The sequence below is a fragment of the Carex rostrata genome, chromosome 17 (genome assembly GCF_964058835.1).
Source record: "Carex rostrata chromosome 17, lpCarRost1.2, whole genome shotgun sequence".
Classification (NCBI taxonomy): domain Eukaryota; kingdom Viridiplantae; phylum Streptophyta; class Magnoliopsida; order Poales; family Cyperaceae; genus Carex; species Carex rostrata.
The window spans coordinates 5,145,470-5,163,974 of NC_135934.1; the positions used below are offsets into that span (position 1 = coordinate 5,145,470).

The 18,505-nt window shown below is 32.3% G+C and overlaps 3 protein-coding genes across 9 annotated transcripts; 2 read left to right on the forward strand and 1 right to left on the reverse strand.

The window, feature by feature from the left end:
- Positions 1 to 8,354: 8,354 nt before the first annotated feature.
- Positions 8,355 to 11,065, forward strand: LOC144568609 (zinc finger protein MAGPIE-like). Its single transcript, XM_078318983.1, has 3 exons — positions 8,355 to 8,627; positions 8,749 to 9,145; positions 9,951 to 11,065. Exons 1-3 carry the CDS (start codon positions 8,510 to 8,512, stop codon positions 10,786 to 10,788), a joined length of 1,353 nt encoding a protein of 450 aa, XP_078175109.1. The 5' UTR covers positions 8,355 to 8,509; the 3' UTR covers positions 10,789 to 11,065.
- A 3,100-nt stretch (positions 11,066 to 14,165) lies between these two features.
- LOC144568418 (LOB domain-containing protein 2-like) lies at positions 14,166 to 15,422 on the forward strand. Its single transcript, XM_078318770.1, has one exon. It carries the CDS (start codon positions 14,603 to 14,605, stop codon positions 15,068 to 15,070), a length of 468 nt encoding a protein of 155 aa, XP_078174896.1. The 5' UTR covers positions 14,166 to 14,602; the 3' UTR covers positions 15,071 to 15,422.
- LOC144568417 (D-Tyr-tRNA(Tyr) deacylase family protein) lies at positions 14,934 to 17,553 on the reverse strand. 7 transcript variants are annotated; one of them, XM_078318766.1, is made up of 10 exons: positions 17,397 to 17,553; positions 17,227 to 17,318; positions 16,860 to 16,926; positions 16,753 to 16,783; positions 16,534 to 16,674; positions 16,421 to 16,446; positions 16,262 to 16,335; positions 15,797 to 15,951; positions 15,648 to 15,718; positions 14,934 to 15,051 (listed from the first exon to the last, which is right to left on the reverse strand). In XM_078318766.1, exons 1-9 carry the CDS (start codon positions 17,547 to 17,549, stop codon positions 15,696 to 15,698), a joined length of 762 nt encoding a protein of 253 aa, XP_078174892.1. In that variant the 5' UTR covers positions 17,550 to 17,553; the 3' UTR covers positions 14,934 to 15,051; positions 15,648 to 15,695. The 7 variants fall into 7 exon arrangements, 5 of the variants coding, with proteins under 5 accessions (XP_078174892.1, XP_078174895.1, XP_078174893.1 ...); XR_013515656.1 differs by lacking the exon at positions 14,934 to 15,051 and adding an exon at positions 15,238 to 15,503 and having other exon boundaries at positions 15,797 to 15,970; XR_013515655.1 differs by lacking the exon at positions 14,934 to 15,051 and adding an exon at positions 15,238 to 15,503 and having other exon boundaries at positions 15,797 to 16,039.
- Between the last annotated feature and the right edge of the window lie 952 nt (positions 17,554 to 18,505).

Here is an 18,505-nt window from a genome sequence, read left to right on the forward strand (position 1 = left end):
GCCGAACACTACCTCTAAGCTTTGATTGATTAGTAGCAAGGTGAACCTTTTCTTCAGGAGTGACAATTGCCCCCCTATCTAAAATCCTAAGATGTGTTATACTTGATGAGAAAATTGTATATAATTTATGTTCTAAGAATAATTTTAATATTTAAAATTTTATTTAATTTTTTTTAAGTAAAGATTGGAAGTCAAACCATTCAACTATTTAATATTCTTATTATTATAACAAAGGATTTTTTTTCATTCGAATTTCAAACTCATGATCTCTCATATAGAGATCATGTATCTTTGTCACTAATTTTACTTAATTATTTTCTCTAACTATTTAATGCCCTTAATTTTACTTAATTATTTGAAGAAAGTTTTGCTTTCAAGTGCTCTTCCTTTTTTGATTTTTAAGGCATTGTGTACAAGGGACTGATCAAGGTCCCATCCCATGCACGGACCTGTAAATGCTTGTACAAAGTTTTTCTCTCTTCTTTGTTAATATTTTCTTTGCACAAAAAATTATCTTAGGTTCTGCTCGGCAGGCTCAAAGGAATGAGAATAGAAATGAGTTGTGAAAATTTTAAACTGAATTTTACTGTTTATGTGAGAAAAAAAATTCAGTTTAACTGAATTTTTATTTTCCTATATAAATAGTAAAAATTGGAGCTGCTGCCGAATAAGACCTTAACCAAGCCCTTTTTCTATGTGAATTGGAAAAAATAATTTTGGTCGATCGTAATGGATTTTCCTTCGATATACAAAGATTTTTCTTTCTATCTTTTGTTTCTTTCTCGAATTATTTCAGTGACCGTTCTGTTTTACAACCAAACAATATTTTTCTATACTTTTTTGTATGTTCTAATATTTATGAGTTTTGGCAAATTGATTTTATACAATTTTTGGGGGTTCGATGTTCATAGATTTTCATGTTTGTGAAATTCTGTGTTGATTAGTATATTCTGATGCTAAAGTATACTAATAAGAAATCAATAATTATTTGTAGTGCAATATTGAACTCAAAGCATCATATGTGAATTATAAGAATTCGACCACAATGAAAGAAGATCAAAATAAGACCATCTTTGAAATACAATCCTAATGAAAATTATATGTCTTCAAAAATTAATAAGGGGTATTTTTAAACATTTATCACCTCATATAAAACAGGATTCACAAGATTAAATATGGGCCATTCTAAATAGAATGGAATGTACGGCCCAAATATATCTAACCAAATTGATTAGTTAGAGCATCTAAATCTTAGCAACTTAAATGAATTTTTAAATAACTATTAATCAATTTTTATAAATTAAGGTCTCTAAAATTTATAATTATCACATTTCTGAAATTAATTTTAGAGTTTTCATTAAGTCACGTCAGTAATAAATTAAAAAAGAGAAATAATTTGAACCAATCATTTAGTCAGCATAGAATTTATAAACATTTTTTTAATAAGAAACTTTTGTGCATAGTTTCTAAATAAGAAAAAAAACTAGATTAAAAACTGCCACATTATATTAGAAACTCTCATAATATCAGAGATGCAAATGCTCTTACTCAAAACCATTCTCATAAGACGCACATTAATTTCACTAATTAATCTAGCATCCTTTTTTAATTATATAATATTAGTTCAATTTTTTGTCTATGACAATGTGTCCAGTTCAACCGAATCTATCTCTTGATCTGCTATACCCAATAGATACTAAACCTAACATCTTTATACCAACTAATTGTAATTTTTTGCTAATAAAATAGTTAACCCAAACTCAGTTCTTTAAAGCAAACAAAGTGCATCTCAGGACCACTGTTTTTTCTCCTCTCCTTTAAGTTCCAGTTATATATATTTTAACCTTTTAGAAAAAGCAGCACAAAAAAATGCAATCATATTTTTCACTTTGTTTTATAAAAAGCGGTTGCGTGCGTGCTGAAGCCTACAATTTTAATTGAATTTTGAGATAGGATATTTATAATATTAAAAAGATAGATTTGATACAAACATACATTTATTTACTATTTTTTCAGAAAAATATTTTTCACCTTTTTTTTTTTTGCCAAAGTGGTGCTAACTAGTTAGCTAGCGTTCACAAAAAATTGTGAAAATTTGAACAAGACCCAAAACAAGAATCCCAAGTACCATTGTTAGCCCCTTTTAAATTCCAGTTATATTTATATTTACCTTTAGAAAAAGCAGCACAAAAAATTAAATAAAATCATATTTTTCACATTATTTTTAGAGGAGGGATCAAGCTACAACAATTTTTGAGTTACAACAACTATTTTTTACATTTTCAAAGTCCAAATTGTCGATCCAACCCGTTAGATGTGATCTCTACAATAAAATGTGCTTGAAGACCAAATTTTACATTTTTTGAATTTTTTTTATTATTTATTAAGATGGGTACAAAAACTAGTCAAATTCAAACCATTAAATTTTGTACCCATCTTAATAAATAGTAAAAAATTTTCAAAAAATAGAAAATTTGATCTCTAAGCACATTTTATTGTGGAGATCACATTTAATGGTTTGGATCAACAATTTGGACTTTAAAAAATGTAAAAAATATTTATTATAAGTTGTTGTAACTCAAAAATTATTGTAACTTATCCTCTTATTTTTATCCAAGTGATGCTAACTAGTAAGTAGTAACTAGGTAGTCTTTACGGTAAAAAAAATTGTGCAAATTTGAAACATTAAAATTTGAACAAGACCCAAAATTCAACAAGAATCCCTAGATAGTAGATACATTTCCCAAGGTCAAGCTGGAGAAACAAACATACCCTTGGTGACAAGGATTCTCTTTTTCCCAAAGCCTTGCTAATCTCTTTCCTTTGCACTTACTCCCATACTAGGATTAAAAATTAATTAAACACAAAAGAGAGCATTAATTTTGGGGGATTTGAGAAAGGAATCTGGCATAGGAAAAGATGTGGAGCCTAGGAAGTGGAGAGAATATCCTAGGCTATACAAGAGAACACACACTAAATTCCAAGGGGTTTATTGTTAAACAATTTATAAAGAAAAAGTTTAGGATGCCAAGGGGGCCATTTTGTAATTTTCTTTATGGCTTAGAGCAAGACTAAAGTCAGCCCACAAGCCGACGCTCTCTCACACTTCCAAAAATTCACTGTTTCTCTTCACTACCACTGAACCAGTATCTGTATCTCTCTTCAGAATTTTTTTATTTTAAATAATATATTAACTTTTTTGTCAGAAAGATGATAGATGGGAATTTTTTTCATTTCTCTGAAAATAACTAGGTTTGTTTAGACATATCTTAAGGAATTGTAAGTTTTCAAATTTAATTATTAAAAATACAAAATTGCTTTGGTTCCTTTAATACATGCATCCATACATAAAGAAACCAAAGTAATGCTTGGTTTTTTAAGTTTCAGATTTTTACTGATGAAATTTGAAAACCTGCATCAATCCATTCAAAAAATCAAATTAAAGATTTGATTCGTTAAAATTGTCTAAAATAACTGAATCATTAGCATTTATCTCCTTTCCTACAAAATATTTATTAATTTCTACAAATAAAAAATTCTGCTCTCTTTCTCTTTATTTTTTAAATATTTGTTTTCTATAGTGTGTACAGAACAGTAGAACACAAGCTGTTTCCTTCTCCTTTCATTTTTTAATATGCTAGTGTAAGACTATGAGTGTTAGTTAATTATTTAATGGCACCAAAAATATTAATCTATAGAGTGATACTCATCTGTTCAACTGCTACTGTAGCATCAGGGAATCAAATTTAATTACAGAGTGCATGTGATTGTACGTAAGAGCTTGAACATTTTTTTTTTTTCATTTTATAAGAATACCATGTTGAAATTGTTCGACTAGACCCTTCTATATATGATGTCTGATCGTACAAAACATTTTGCTTGTGTAAGTTACATATGTTACATAGTTTAGCGCTATATGATCAGATGAATATATTAAGAGAAAACATATACATAAGAGCAGAAATTTATTAAAAAATACAGGAGCTATGTTTGGTAGAAGAATAGAAATTTAAATAACAAAATATTTTTTATCATATTAGGAGTGCAATTTTTTTTAATATGAGCCTATTATATGATGTCCTATCAAATATATTTTGACAAAATTTGATCTTTAATTAGTACATGAAAACTGTTTCATATTATATTTCTTCACATATTTTAGAAATTGTATATTTTCAATGAGGATACAAATGAAAGTTAATTTACTGGCATGACAGTGCTCTCAAATTAAATACATTTTCTATAACAAACTGTCAAATTGGATCTCTAAAAAGGTTCCTCATGTTTCTTTTCCCGCATCATGACAACAATTCATGACAAAAAAATCAGTTACAACCTGATAAAACAAAAACGCACCTTCACGTTTGAAATAATTTGTAAATCATTGGCGCCTCATTTCGTCTCAACTCGATAATCTTACAACACGTGTATGTATGTACATACATGCATACATGAAATGCAATCTCTAATATATAAATGTGTACCAATTTAATATGCAACTATATATACAACCATACAAGATAATAGATCTGGAGAGAAGCAACTAAGAAAGAAGAGAGAGAGAGAGAGAGGCATTGCATGGACAAATATTCCAATTTCTGTCGTTTGCACCGTCGTTTTGTTTTTGGATGTGTTACACCTCCACGCCGCTAGCACGTGCTGGGAATCAAGTTGGCCAAGATTAGATTAGGCTCTCTTAATTAAGCGTGAATAAGTTAATTAGGTTTTGGAGAGATAAATTTGCTTCTTTGCTCTTTCAAAATTTTGGGTTTGTATAGAAGCCCTTGAGACATCTAGGTAAATTATCCAAATAAAAAATAATAATTAGCGAGTGTAATTAACTTAATTATTTTTCAGATGTCATCCATTTAGAAAAATAGTAAGAAATACCTACAAATCTAAAACTACTTATTACCAAAAAAAAATATAGCTATTTGAGAAATGATAGACTACTTATTCCATTTAATTCAGTCTGCTTTTATATTCAATTTACTTAATTTCCCCATCATTTTTTTTTGTTCAATCATGCATTCTCTGTAGCAATGATATATATATAATTTTAGTTTTAATTTTACACCTAGCTATAGTGTACATTTCAAGTTGCTACAAGATAATAATATATCAATGTAAATGCCAATTTACTAAATTTGAGGAGATGGATTTTCAATTTTTCATGCATGTATGCAAATTTGAGATTTACAAGGGTATGCATGTAAAATCGGCCCATCTGATCAGATATAGATAGATATTACAATTAATTAATTAGATAGCTATGGGCTATCCGATCGAGATGTTGAATATTAGCTAATTAATTAGCACCGAGTAATTAATTGTTCGACCTTAATTTATGCCTCGGGTTTCTCAACGTGTGGATTTGTAGGGGATTAGTGAGAATGTGAGATCCGCACGGAGATATAATCCATCTCAAACCATGCATTACATGATTTACATCTACATATTCTAGAAAAAAGTAAGAAAGAAATTAAAATATCTGTGTTAATTTTATCTGAAAGAATTAATTACATGTGTTATGTGTTATATTTGAATCGTTTCAATAGATTATATTCTTGAAAAATCAACATATATTTTTGTCTATACAAAATTATTGTTATGTTGTAATGATATCGATTCTCAATTTTGACACAGTGATTTTTTTTTTTAAGCGATGTTAGCTAGGGTTGTAAACAATTCAAGCCAGTTCATCATTAATTCGTATTGTCAGTTGTGGATATTGATGGATAAAAAAATTTCGTTGATTCGAGGCCGTCATATATAAATTTTGAGTAAATAAAATTTCATATTTTTTTTACAACGAATTTCATCCTTTAGTAGATTAATTAGGAATAGAGAAAATATATTTGTAACGAAATTTAAATTAAGGTCCTAATTCCTGTTTTTTCTATTTTTTTCTATTTATAATTAAAAGAATTTTGATTATTAAAAAAATCAGAATTTTTTGAGGACTTTATAAAACATATATTAAACTATATGAGGAGAGTTCAAATATTTCATGTCTTTCATACTTCATCATACCTCATATTTTATATCTCTATTTTTAAAGTTTAAATTGTGCGATTCGAACTACTCAACATTCTATCTATATTAAAATATGCTTGGAAACCAAATATTTTTTGAAAATTTGTTACTATATTTTTAGATAGGTACAAAATTCTGAAATTTTTAAATATACCATATTCCTAAAAAAGATAAACCAAACCATCTTGGTTTTTGAAAATTTTGAATTTTGACACGGCCGCATCCCCAAGGTGAAGCCACCTTTTTGCGGGTCACATCTCCTAGATGAGGCCACCCCTTTTTTTCGTTCAGATTGAACTGCTACACGAGAAGGAGACAAAAAAAAAAAAATGGGCCGCATCCCCTAGATGCGGCCCGTAGAAAAGTGGCCGTGTCAATATTCAAAATTTTCAAAAACTGTGGTAGTTTGCTGGTTTATCTTTTTTTTGGGTTATGGTATATTTAAAAATTTATGTACAAAATCACTAGCTTTTTTTACGGTCCAAAAACAGTGAATTTGTATCTATTATAAAATATAGTAATTTTTTTTTTCAAAAAATATAAAACTTGATCTTCAAACATATTTTAATATGGAGATTATGTTGAACAGTTCGGATCAACAGTTTGGTTTTTGAAAACAAAAATATAGAATATGAGATACGATGAGGCATGAAAAATATGAGGTATATCTCAACAAGATAATATAAGAGAGATATATTACTAATTATAGTTAAAAAAAATCACAACAAAATCAAGTTAATTAAAGAACATTATATACAATGCCTAGCAAATAAAAGTAAAAAACAAGAGATATTCATGGTTACATGGCCGTTGCAATAATTTAGTCTAGCTAGCTTCTTCCTTCTTTCAAAAAAGTATATTTTGTCATCATCCATGTCAACATTAATATACATAATTTTCGAATGTATTCGCCGCAGCTTAATTGTGTGGCACAGAAACCACAACTTTAATTAATTCCATAATTTTTTTTAATTATTGTATCATTTCTACAATACATTAATCTTTACATCATTTAATCAAACCATTAATTAGTTTAATTAGTTATACTACGTACTTACCTAATATGCCAGGATCACTTAATTTGCTTTTATTTTTCTAATCCCATAGCATTACAAAATTGCTGTTTAATTAGTCAGTAATAATAAAATGTGATTAACGGGGATTCGTTTCAACAACTCTCAATCACAGATCGACTATATATATACCTCAACAACCTTGTGAGAAAATATTAATTAAATAATATTGATGCAAGGTCGAAATTAATTAAAAAGCTCCGGCCGAAACTAAAACTTACCTCTCATTCTAAATAATTAAATAAATATCAATCATAATTTTTTGCAAACAAATTTGCCATTAACTTATTAAACAAACAATTTTTAAATTGCTATAACTCGTTTTTTTTTCCCCAAACGTATCTCTCATTTTTAATATATATTCATGTATCTGTATTTTTTTTAATCAATCTGAATGTATCGGAAACAATATAAACTGCATTTATTTGAGGAGGAGGGATCAAGTTACAACAATTTTTGAGTTACAATAAGTTGTCACAACCATTTTCTACATTTTCAAAGTCCAAATCGTCGAACCAAACCATTCAACATGATCTCCACAATAAAATGTGCATCCAGATCAAATTATATATTTTTTGAAATTTTTTTACTATTTATTAAGATGGGTACAAAATTCAATGGTCTGAATTTGACTAATTTTTGTACTCATCTTAATAAATAGTAAAAAAAATTTCAAAAAATGTAAAATTTGGTCTCCAAGCACATTTTATTGTAGAGATCACATCTAACTGTTTGGATCGATGATTTGAACTTTAAAAAGGTAAAAAATAATTGTAGTAGCTTGTTGTAATTCAAAAATTATTATAACTTGATCCCTCCTCTTATTTGATTTGTTATTTTATCTATATGCAATTATGCGTGGTATGTTCTAACTAGGAATATGTAAAAAATTATATAATATGAAAAAAGTGAAAAAAGGAAAAAACAATTTCATTAACTACTTATTGGTTCATCAAAGTACAATTATATATTGTTAAAAAAAAAAGCATCACATTATGGGTTAATCATTCCAAATGGAAAGTTACCAAGCCTCCGCCTCAGCTTTTACCCTTTTGCCTCATCCTACGTGTCACCATGCGCTCTCTCTCCTTTCCCTCTTTCCCTCCACGTTTCAACCTTAATTTTAGTTGCAAAAAAAAAAAAACCTTAATTTTTTCTACAGCTTAAATATATTACTGCTCAGTACACCTCGTACTGTGTGCCTCTTTTCATTTATTTTTATTCCTCTCTGAACAGTAGAGAGACTGATAGTGTTGTATGATCACACTATAATTATCTCCTCAAAAACACTAGTTGCCATCTCTCCCAATTACCCATTATAAGCCCATACCTAAAAAAGTTCTTCTTTTGTCGTTAACACAAAGAGACAGCCAGAGAGAGAAGAAATCTCACAAGAAATAATGGCAGGTGAGGCCATCTCCAAAGCCTTCCCTTTAAGCACCAACATAAACATTCCCTCTCAAGATACCATCAATCCTCCTCCTGCTAAGAAGAAAAGAAATCTCCCTGGCACTCCAGGCAAGTACATATATATATAAATATATATACCTAAATAACATCCTCTATCTCTCTATCTTTTTCTCTCTTCCACAATATAACTAAATGAGAAATTAATTAATGCATGATGATCAATCAACAGACCCAGATGCAGAAGTTATCGCGCTTTCGCCGAAGACGCTCATGGCAACAAACCGGTTCTTGTGCGAGATATGCGGCAAGGGGTTTCAGCGAGATCAGAACCTGCAGCTGCACAGGAGGGGGCACAATCTGCCATGGAAGTTGCGGCAGAGGAGCAGCAAGGAGCCGAGGAAGCGGGTGTATGTCTGCCCTGAGAAGAGTTGCGTGCACCACAACCCGGCTAGAGCGCTAGGCGATCTGACAGGGATCAAGAAACACTTCTGTAGGAAGCATGGGGAGAAGAAATGGAAGTGCGACAAGTGCTCTAAGAGGTATGCGGTGCAGTCTGATTGGAAGGCACACTCGAAGACATGCGGCACGAGGGAGTACCGCTGCGATTGCGGTACTTTATTTTCACGGTTAGTTTTTCTTTGTTTTTTTTAAATGTTTATGTTAGTATGATGTTATGAAATCAAGAAGCAATTAGGTTTTCCTTGAGAAGTTTTTTTTTTTCACAATTATTACTAAAGAAAGTGTTGAAATAAATTAGGGTTTCAAGGTTTTTATATTTTCCTTTTGATGAATTAGTTGATCCATCCATGATAGAATTCATATTAGACACATGATCTGTTTTGAGCATTCATGTTGATACAACTGTTGTTATATGCTTAGGTCAGTAAATTCTTTTCAAGAATCAAGATCAATAGTAGTTATTAGTTAATACAACTGTATATTGTGTTTATTAATACCTTTGTCGACAAACACATTGATAAATCCAATTGGTGTTATCTTTCTTTTCCAATAGTCTAGCTATGTTGTCTAAATCAATTGCACGCATTGAATCATGTCTTGAGTAGTTGAGTTGACTCAGGAACACCTTAAATTAGATACAGTAATTAATCTTTTCCGAACCGGAATAGGATGTTTGGATATTTCCTCAAAAGCATGGATCCACCATCTCCCCAACCCCAACACACACTCACACAAAGAGAGAGAGGGAGAGAGAACAAGTCTAATAGAGAGAGACCAATCAAACTGCAATATGAATTCAAAATACACTTTTAATATTATTCTATACATTTTGACCCTCATCCTCAACAAATATGTAGTTAGTAACTATTTCTAACTTCATGAAATGACATTTTTTATATATACGTTTGTTTTTTTTTTTTTTTTACTTGTGCATTCATTGTACTGATCTTCTTTTTTATTTGATGGCAACAGGCGAGATAGCTTCATCACGCATCGAGCCTTCTGCGATGCTTTAGCCGAGGAAACCGCAAGGCTAGCTGCTGCATCCAACAACAACAATAACTCAACAATTGGCAATGCAAACTATTTCTTCTCTAGTGGATTGGTAAGGCCAAGCATGATACAACAATTCCCTTCAAACAATGTCAAATCAAACCTTCTAAACAATGGTGACTGCCTATCTCTTTGGCCCGGCAATGAGGTGTTAACGAATAACTCTGCTCTCTCCCCCATGCCTCAAGTTGGTCCCTTTGGAACTCCTACACTATACGGAGATCTCTTCACCCCTTGCTCAAATGCGCAAAGCCAACTCGAAAACCAATTTGGTTGGTTGTATGGTAATAATAACAAGTTCGCTTGTTCTAATCCCGGGGAATCCTTGACGAGCACTGTTAAGGAAATGGAGAGTTCACAATCGGTTCTGACAAGCATTCCCTCATTGTACAGTAATCAGCAACAACAATCAACTCCTCCTACTGACATGTCAGCAACGGCCTTGTTACAAAAGGCGGCGCAAATCGGTGTTAGTTCAACTACACCGCTCATGGGTAGTTTCGAATCGAAGTCAAGTAACAATACACCAATCGAAGAGTGCAACAAGTTCAATGGGTTATTCAGTTCAAACCAACAACAAAGAAACCTAGAGAGTGCACTTAATGAGTTTGCTGTGACAAACCCATATGACATGTTTTCTGGTAGAAACACTGTTTCATTGAAGAGTAGTCTAGGTGTATCAGGAGAGGAGACCAGAGATTTCTTAGGAGTTGGGGTTCAAACCCTATGCACACCATCCATCAATGGATGGATTTGAGCATAGAGAATTGAGTCTCTATTTTATATATTATGTTACAAGTTGGAAGAGAGGTGGTATGATCCTACCATGCACACTAGCTCTCAACAAAGCTTAAAAGGAAGATCTCTTTGGATTATGCTTTGTTTTTCTTGAGGTGGGAGGCAAGAAGCACTTCTCTTTTCATGTCTATTATTGCACTAGTACATCCCTTTCGGGATTGTTCTGTTTTAAAAAGTGGATTTTAGTACGATTAGTGGTATAAAACATGATCTATTTTCAATAAATTATGCATTAAGTATCTCTGATGTGTGATTAATTAACCAAATCTCATGAGTGTGGCTGTGTGGGATCCAGCAAGCTAAATAAAGGTTTAGCATCCCTAAATGGCACGCCCAATAACAGCTACATGATTATTTGAATGTGTATTTATTTTGACTATGGTTAATAATTATCAATTAATCATATGAATTGAACTTCTTTACAAAGAAAAAGAAAATTAAAATCTTTCTTTTCTGTTCTTATCTTTGACACTGATAGTCAGAGACACTATCGCTGTCAGTTTTTTTATTAACTAATCGACACTTTTGGTGCCAATATCATTTACCGGTTTGCCACTGGTGATTATTAGTGTCGATTATTCATAATACTCGACACTAATATGGTGACACTTATTGTACATTATGTGCTAGGGGGATTTTATTCATCATTAATTGACTCTGATTTTTTTTATTTTTTATTTATATATGTATAATGAGGAGGGTTCAAATATTTTTATTTTTTGTGCCTCCATCATGTCTCCATTTTCAAAAACGTTAATAAATCAAAATTTAAAAATTAAAAGTCAAATTAAAACCATTGGATATGATCTACATCATTTTATCTATGCACCTATAAAAAATTGTGACATTTCAATTTTGTTTTGGTTGTCATCAAGAGTTTGTAAAAAACATACTAACATAGATAATTTCGAGACGTTGATTTTTCAAATGATTGATTCACATAAAAACAAAACAAAATGTGATATTTTTTATGAACACATAAACAAAATAACATAGATCACATCTAACGGTTTTATTTTGACATTTATGATTTAAATTTTGATTTATTAATGTTTTTAAAAATGGAGGCATGCCAGAGGCATTAGAACCCTCATCGTGTATAATTTTCTATATAATTTCGAGTAAAATGTCATGAATACTATAAATTGACTTCAATTTCAGCATAAAATTTTATATATCTGACTTCCAATATGTGTTTGACCCCCTATATTTCGAAAGTCTAGCTCCGCCTTATGTCCTAGTATTTATTTTTTATAAATGAAGAATGTTGCCAACTTTTCCTATTTTAATTTAATTAATTTTTTTTTCCTTAGAAGTCTTTTTTCTTTAAGTAGCTAGTTTTATTTGGAAATTTTGGGGACTAAAAGCATGTAAACATTAATCAATTTGTTCTGGCTCAATATATAATATATATAATTATATATACATGTTCACCTCAGGGAAGGTTCCAATTAAAATACATCTTAAGCCCAGCCCAAGTGTAACAACCATGTACTGTATCAATAACCACAAAATATATACATCAGCCATCAGGTAATGTGGCATTGTCATTTGTCAATGAGGTGACCTGGTTTGTTGATTTAGGTGGATAGTATGTCAATTTCAGAAACTGTTGAGCTAATGATGGCTTGAAAATATGCCAAAAAGAGCTCTATACCTAGGTCCAATTTAATTGTCAACAGTACCCTACATAGCAGTAATAACAAAGAACAGAGGTAGCAGTAAACATGATATTGAAATTTGTCGGCAGTTGACCAAGTAATCAGGACCAAATGCTCTGGGCAAAACATCATATCAGAAATCAGAACATTGTCATATGTAAATTAATTGTACCATCAGATGCATGCATCGATCGTTCAAGCTTGGCGTGCCATATCATATATATCTGAAATCATGGGAAAACTAACTGTGCCTGCTTGGCCATCTACTTGTTCAGAAATTTACTTGTTCATATAGGTCTGATGAAGTGGCAATATTTACTTGTTCAGAAATTTAAGAGCAATTTTCAGTACCAATGCTGAATGATTGAGGTGTTAATTAAGTACAGATATAATTTCTAAGTTTTCCATACCAAGAGGACTCAACAAGTTTATGTAAATTATTAAATATTGTTTCAGGTTTATTTCTCCTTATCATCCAATTATATTTATTTTGTTGTTAGGTAAGATTATATATAAACAATTTTTCTCATGGTTTTGTTGTACATCACCAAATATTCCAATAAATGAATTTACATATATACACTCTTGACTGCATAGCGCCTTTAAATTTAAAGTAAGATAATAATTAAGCTCGTGAAGATGTTTACTTATCAACAACTAATGTGAAGGGTCGACAAAGATCCTTGTAATTTTTTCCATGAAAGTGACAATTTCAGTGTTCTTGCATATAGTACAAGTAGCGACAATAATTAAGCTTTGTTGGACTTGTTGTTTCATATAGCAAAAGGAGGGACTAAAAGTTAGTTTGATACACATCAAGATTTTCACTAACAGCCTTATGATTCTGTAGTTCAAGTACATACAAATCTTGATATGATATGGATCAAACAATTCTGGCCGAACATCGAATCATGCCTATCGAACTGCCTCCCACTCCGGGAAGTGCTAGTATATTATAACAAAAACAAGGAGTGGTTTGATTAGGGGTGTCAACGGGTACCATATGGGTCGGGTGGAGACATTTTCATATCCGTTTTCATATCCGTATCCGTTATAATAACGAAAAAAATATTTACCCTTATCCGTCTTTTCGAATACGGTACGAGTTGGATAAATGGATAAAAAAATGCCATTGACATTTCAATTTGTACCTTCGATAAAATATTTTTCAAAACAAGAAAAAAGAAGAAAAAAATAATAATACAACTAATTTGTATTATGAAAATTTAATAAAATACAAAATTTTATTGTATCATCATGTATCATCTTCATACAAATATATATCTATATATATAATTTTATTTTTAAAATTCATCTTATATGAAAACGGATAAAATAACGGAAAAAAATTGTTACCTTTACCCGCAATCAATATATTTTTTGTGAAATTTGCAGTAGAGAAATATGATGAGATCGGCTGATATACAGCTTTTTATTTATCTTAAACTTGTGCAAGGATGCTGGTAGAGGAGGAGCCAACCTGACTCAAAAATATACTTCTATTTTTATACTTTTTTCATAAAAATATACTTACGCCTCAAAAAATTATATAAGTTTGCATACCTTTAAATTTTCTATTCCTACGATTTTTACAGAAAAAAAAAGTTATAACTATAATATTAAAACTAATTATAAAAGTACGCCCTCATCCAAAATTTTGCCCCTGTACTAATTATCTTGGCTCAGCTCTTGGATGCGGTATGGTAATGAATAAACATAGTCTCACTATCTAACATGAACACCCAATGCTGGTTTTGTAAGCCATGGTACATTTAAATGAGAATTTAAAATCTAACTAGAGTATACCATAAGTAAGCTAGCTTACAATAACTTGAGTTCCTATGAAAGTATGAATTCAAAGAACTCTCCATCACACTATTTAAGTGTGTTTATGCTGCTTGCTCATGTGAGCCACCTGTAATACCTAAATGCTCCCATTTCTCACCATCCCTTCTTTGCATAGTGTATCTTAATTTCTCACCATAATTGTCCAGGTTCTTTATTCCAAACAGCCACCTTTGTGTGAACACTAGACCAATGAGGCTATCTCTAAACCTACATGAATTCCAGAAACATAATCACAACCCACATTTCTATCCCCACTGAACAGCCATGGGGGCACAGCAGGTCAGTGGAGGCGGAGGCGCATGTGCTGCATGCAAGCACCAGAGACGAAAATGCGAGAAGGGGTGTGAGCTAGCCAACTACTTCCCCAGTGAAAAAATGAAAGAGTTTAAGGCAGTGCACAAGGTTTTTGGCGTGAGCAATCTGGCCAAGCTGATCAAGGCAAACTCTACGGAGCAGGCAAGGCACCGGGCCGCAGTCACTCTAACATGGGAGGCCGAGTGGCGCGAGAAGGATCCGGTGGAGGGTTGCTATAAGGAGGTTCAGATGCTTCAGTGTGAGATCCAACGGCTCAGAGAGATACTCGCAAGGTGCACGTGTGGGAGATCAGACGGCTATCGTGTGGTTGATTACAGTAACGGGTATTGGGGCTTAGGAGGTGGTGTGGTTATTTTGAAGAACAATGAACAACAGGTGCTTGTAAATGGGATGAGCGCCTGGAACCAGATGATGTAGGTCTTTGAAAATTAAATTAAGGGCATAGAAGATAGGAAATAATGGAAATTTCTTCAGATTTGCCTTTATAGCTAGGTAAATATGATTATTGCAACTTGCACTCTTTGTAATGATCTAATGAAAAATTTAATGGAAAGACTCTTTATTTCTTAGATTCTACTCAGTTCGACAAATAAATCCAGCAGATGTTGACATTCGACTTATGAGAATTAAATACAAAATTATCAGGTACACTAGGGGTCACAATTTGACAATGCAATATTGGGACAATTAAAATGTGTGAGATGAGAAGGAAATAGCCATCCCGAATTAATTAAGCATCAGGGCCAATAGAATAATAGTATATACTCAGGTTTGTTATAAGAAAAAACAACTCTCTAGTTTGCTTTGTTTCTGATTTGTCTTCTTTCTTTTCCTAAACAAACTTGTCACCCTGAAAATAATCACCATTCAACCAATATAGTCAGCTAAAAAATGCTTAGTTTAAGACATTTATAGGCATAAATATACCAAATGAAACCAATTTATCAGATACTACACACAGAGTGGGAAGGAAGGGGGGTGAGCGGTTATGTACCAGTTAAATGAAAGATAAGCTCATCTTTGATCAATCAAAGATCTTCTTTCACCAAATCATTGGCATCCCTCCTGAATGCAAAACATATCCAATTATGCTTATAAATATTTTTCATACTCAATTTAGAAGATAGCAATATTACGTCTTACCCAAGTTAAACTTAAGAAATGCCCATTTCCTGCATATGGGCCATTTTGTTGGATGTAACTGCAAATACAGTGCATTTCGATTGGTCTGTGGCTGGAACCGCAGCATCTGCACCTTCTTCTTTCTTGTTTGAAAAATTGCACTAGTTTCCAATTTTCTGTTTTAAAAAATGTTTCCTTTGGAGCCAGGAAAATTGAAAACTCAAGTTTTTGACAAATTTTTTTGGGAATTGCATGAAAATAAACCTAAAAAAATATGGAAAAAAGCTAGACAATCCAATTTGGAAGCCCCCAAAAAATACAATCATCCCATTCCCAATATAATTCAAGTGTCTATCACTATCACAGTTCCAGTATGTATATCAATATCAACTATCAACCATTAGAGGCAATAATCCAAAATTGATTATTAAATCTGCCCATAGTAGAGACACAAAATATTCCCATCTGTGAAAAGCTTGAACTCACCTCGGTCGAGAAGACTCTTGAACCGTGGATGAATCAAGCTGCATTGTTACCGGGCCATCATTTACCAAATTAACCTGCACAGAGCGTATATTTGTAAATCTCAGGTCTTGTGAAATCTGTAAGAAGACACACTAAATTACAAATAATGCCTCAGTTGACCTTCATCATTGCTCCAAAAATGCCATCTGCACAACAATTTTTTCCATATAAGACCAAAAAGAAATTATATGGAGTGACTGTTGCAAGTGTCAAGTTCAAACAAGATCTATTACCTTTAACAACCTCATTTGAGTACGCCTTTTGGAATTTTTCAACCAATGAAGCATAGAAGGGTTTGGCTTTTTGAGGTGGCATCGCCACATGAAAATCAGGCTTATTACCCTTCAACACTCCATATAAAGTAAACTGACTAACTGTAAGAAAAAAAATCAATATCAGAAACCAGACAATGTGTGGTAAGAAGAAAAGAATATCAGACTGCTGCAACTTACCCAGTAGAACTCCATAGTTACGTTGCACAACCTACAAAGAAAACCCAGATTTTTACTTACAGAATTATTTTATCAATTTTGGCTATGAATAAATGTATATGACTCACACTTTGATCCCATGCTTTTCCGGTATTGTCATTTGGGAAAAGCCTCATGTTCAAGACCTTCCTGCATCTGCAATTGCACATACGAAATTTATCAGAAGTACCCTCACCTAGTAAAACAATGCATTGCAACAAGGAGAACTCGCTTAATTTATAAGAAAAAGAAGGTTCTCTTCATTCTTTGTCCCAAAACAATCCCTCCATTTGATTATTAGAAGGAATATAAACTCCATTGACATCAATAACCATTCTAGTTACATTCATGTTAAGTAAATTGAACCCTCAAATGGACACAATCATAAAATAAAAGCTGCTAAGAAAATGAAAGAAGAACACAGAAAGAAAAAAAGATAAAGAGAAGGATACGAACATGTAATCAGCATCGGAATCGGTGTCAGACTCATGAATTCCGACGAGAACGAGAAGACCAGGTCCGATCTCCGAAACAATGCGCCCCTCCACCTGTATCCCGCATTAACATCACTCATTAGCATAGCATCACAAAAGCAAAGGGGAAGAAGGCTATGAAGGGTAAAGTACCTCTACACTGGCGGAGAGAACGCGCTGCACCACCGCTCTCATGTCGCTCCTCCTTGCTCTTTGAAAGCCTGAAACAGATGCGGTTTTGTTGGAGCACAGCGCAGGACGTGGAACCGAATCCTCTGCCCCCGGCAGGATTTTCCTGCCCCCCATTCATTTTGACCAATCTCCAATTGACACGTGGCATATCTTCTAATTAATTTATTTTGTTAATAAAATCTGTAGCTCGCATATTTTCTTTCCCCCGTCTCTTTAAGTTTCAAATTCAGAAAAATGGAGGATCTACTTGTAAATTTCCTTCTTCTATCTAGCCAATTTCTAGTTGACACATGGCAATTAGGGTTAATTTTCTGTATACCCTTACATAGTTCTCTAATTTCTTATTTATCCCTAAACACTTCAATTTATCTAATTTATCCCTTAACTCTTAAATCTCTTTCCTTTTTACCCATTACACATAAACTATGAAATTAACCATAGTTAATTCTATTATTAAAATTATAAAAGACCAATGTACCCTTGTTTTCTTTCACCTGCGCTCTCCATTTTTTTTGCTCTGCTTCTTTTCTCATCGCCATTTTCATCCGCTCATCCTGTTCTTGCCCTCTCCTGTGGTGTCTATGATTTCCTGCTTTCTACTACGATGCACCCTTGCAATCTTATTTTTTTATTCCTCTTTGTTATTGCTCTCAACTACAGTACAACTTTATTGCTGATGGTACCTTTCTAATTGATTTGAAATGAATTATAAAATATACGGATAAATCTAGTGATGCAAAATGAGATTTAATATTTACCATGGTGTGCTGTATAAGCTTTTTAGCACTTGTACAGAGATAACATAAAAATAAGAGAATCTTGTACCAATTGTACCAGTGAACATCCAAAATTGTGCCAAAAGCAGCAACTTCATATTAGCTATTCTCATAGTGCCCCCTTTGATGGTTAATCTTAAAAGCAAAACACATGAAACAACGTGCTTTTTTTTCTGCCTCAGAAGTAATAGATACTAAAACTGAACTGTACTAGAACTGAACTGAGATCAGACTTTAACATAGGGATACACACAAGTCTTAAGCATATTAAAAACTAAACTAAAACGCTGACTT

Coding starts and splice junctions, on each gene's coding strand:
- LOC144568609 (XM_078318983.1), top strand. CDS start 8,510: ATGGCAGGTGAGGCCATCTCCAAAGCCTTCCCTTTAAGCACCAACATA. Junction 8,628..8,748: donor AAATCTCCCTGGCACTCCAG/GCAAGTACATAT, acceptor ATCAATCAACAG/ACCCAGATGCAGAAGTTATC. Junction 9,146..9,950: donor TGCGGTACTTTATTTTCACG/GTTAGTTTTTCT, acceptor TGATGGCAACAG/GCGAGATAGCTTCATCACGC.
- LOC144568418 (XM_078318770.1), top strand. CDS start 14,603: ATGGGGGCACAGCAGGTCAGTGGAGGCGGAGGCGCATGTGCTGCATGC.
- LOC144568417 (XM_078318766.1), bottom strand. CDS start 17,549: ATGGGGGGCAGGAAAATCCTGCCGGGGGCAGAGGATTCGGTTCCACGT. Junction 16,447..16,533: donor CTCAAATGAGGTTGTTAAAG/GTAATAGATCTT, acceptor ATTGTTGTGCAG/ATGGCATTTTTGGAGCAATG. Junction 16,336..16,420: donor TTTTTGGAGCAATGATGAAG/GTCAACTGAGGC, acceptor CGCTCTGTGCAG/GTTAATTTGGTAAATGATGG.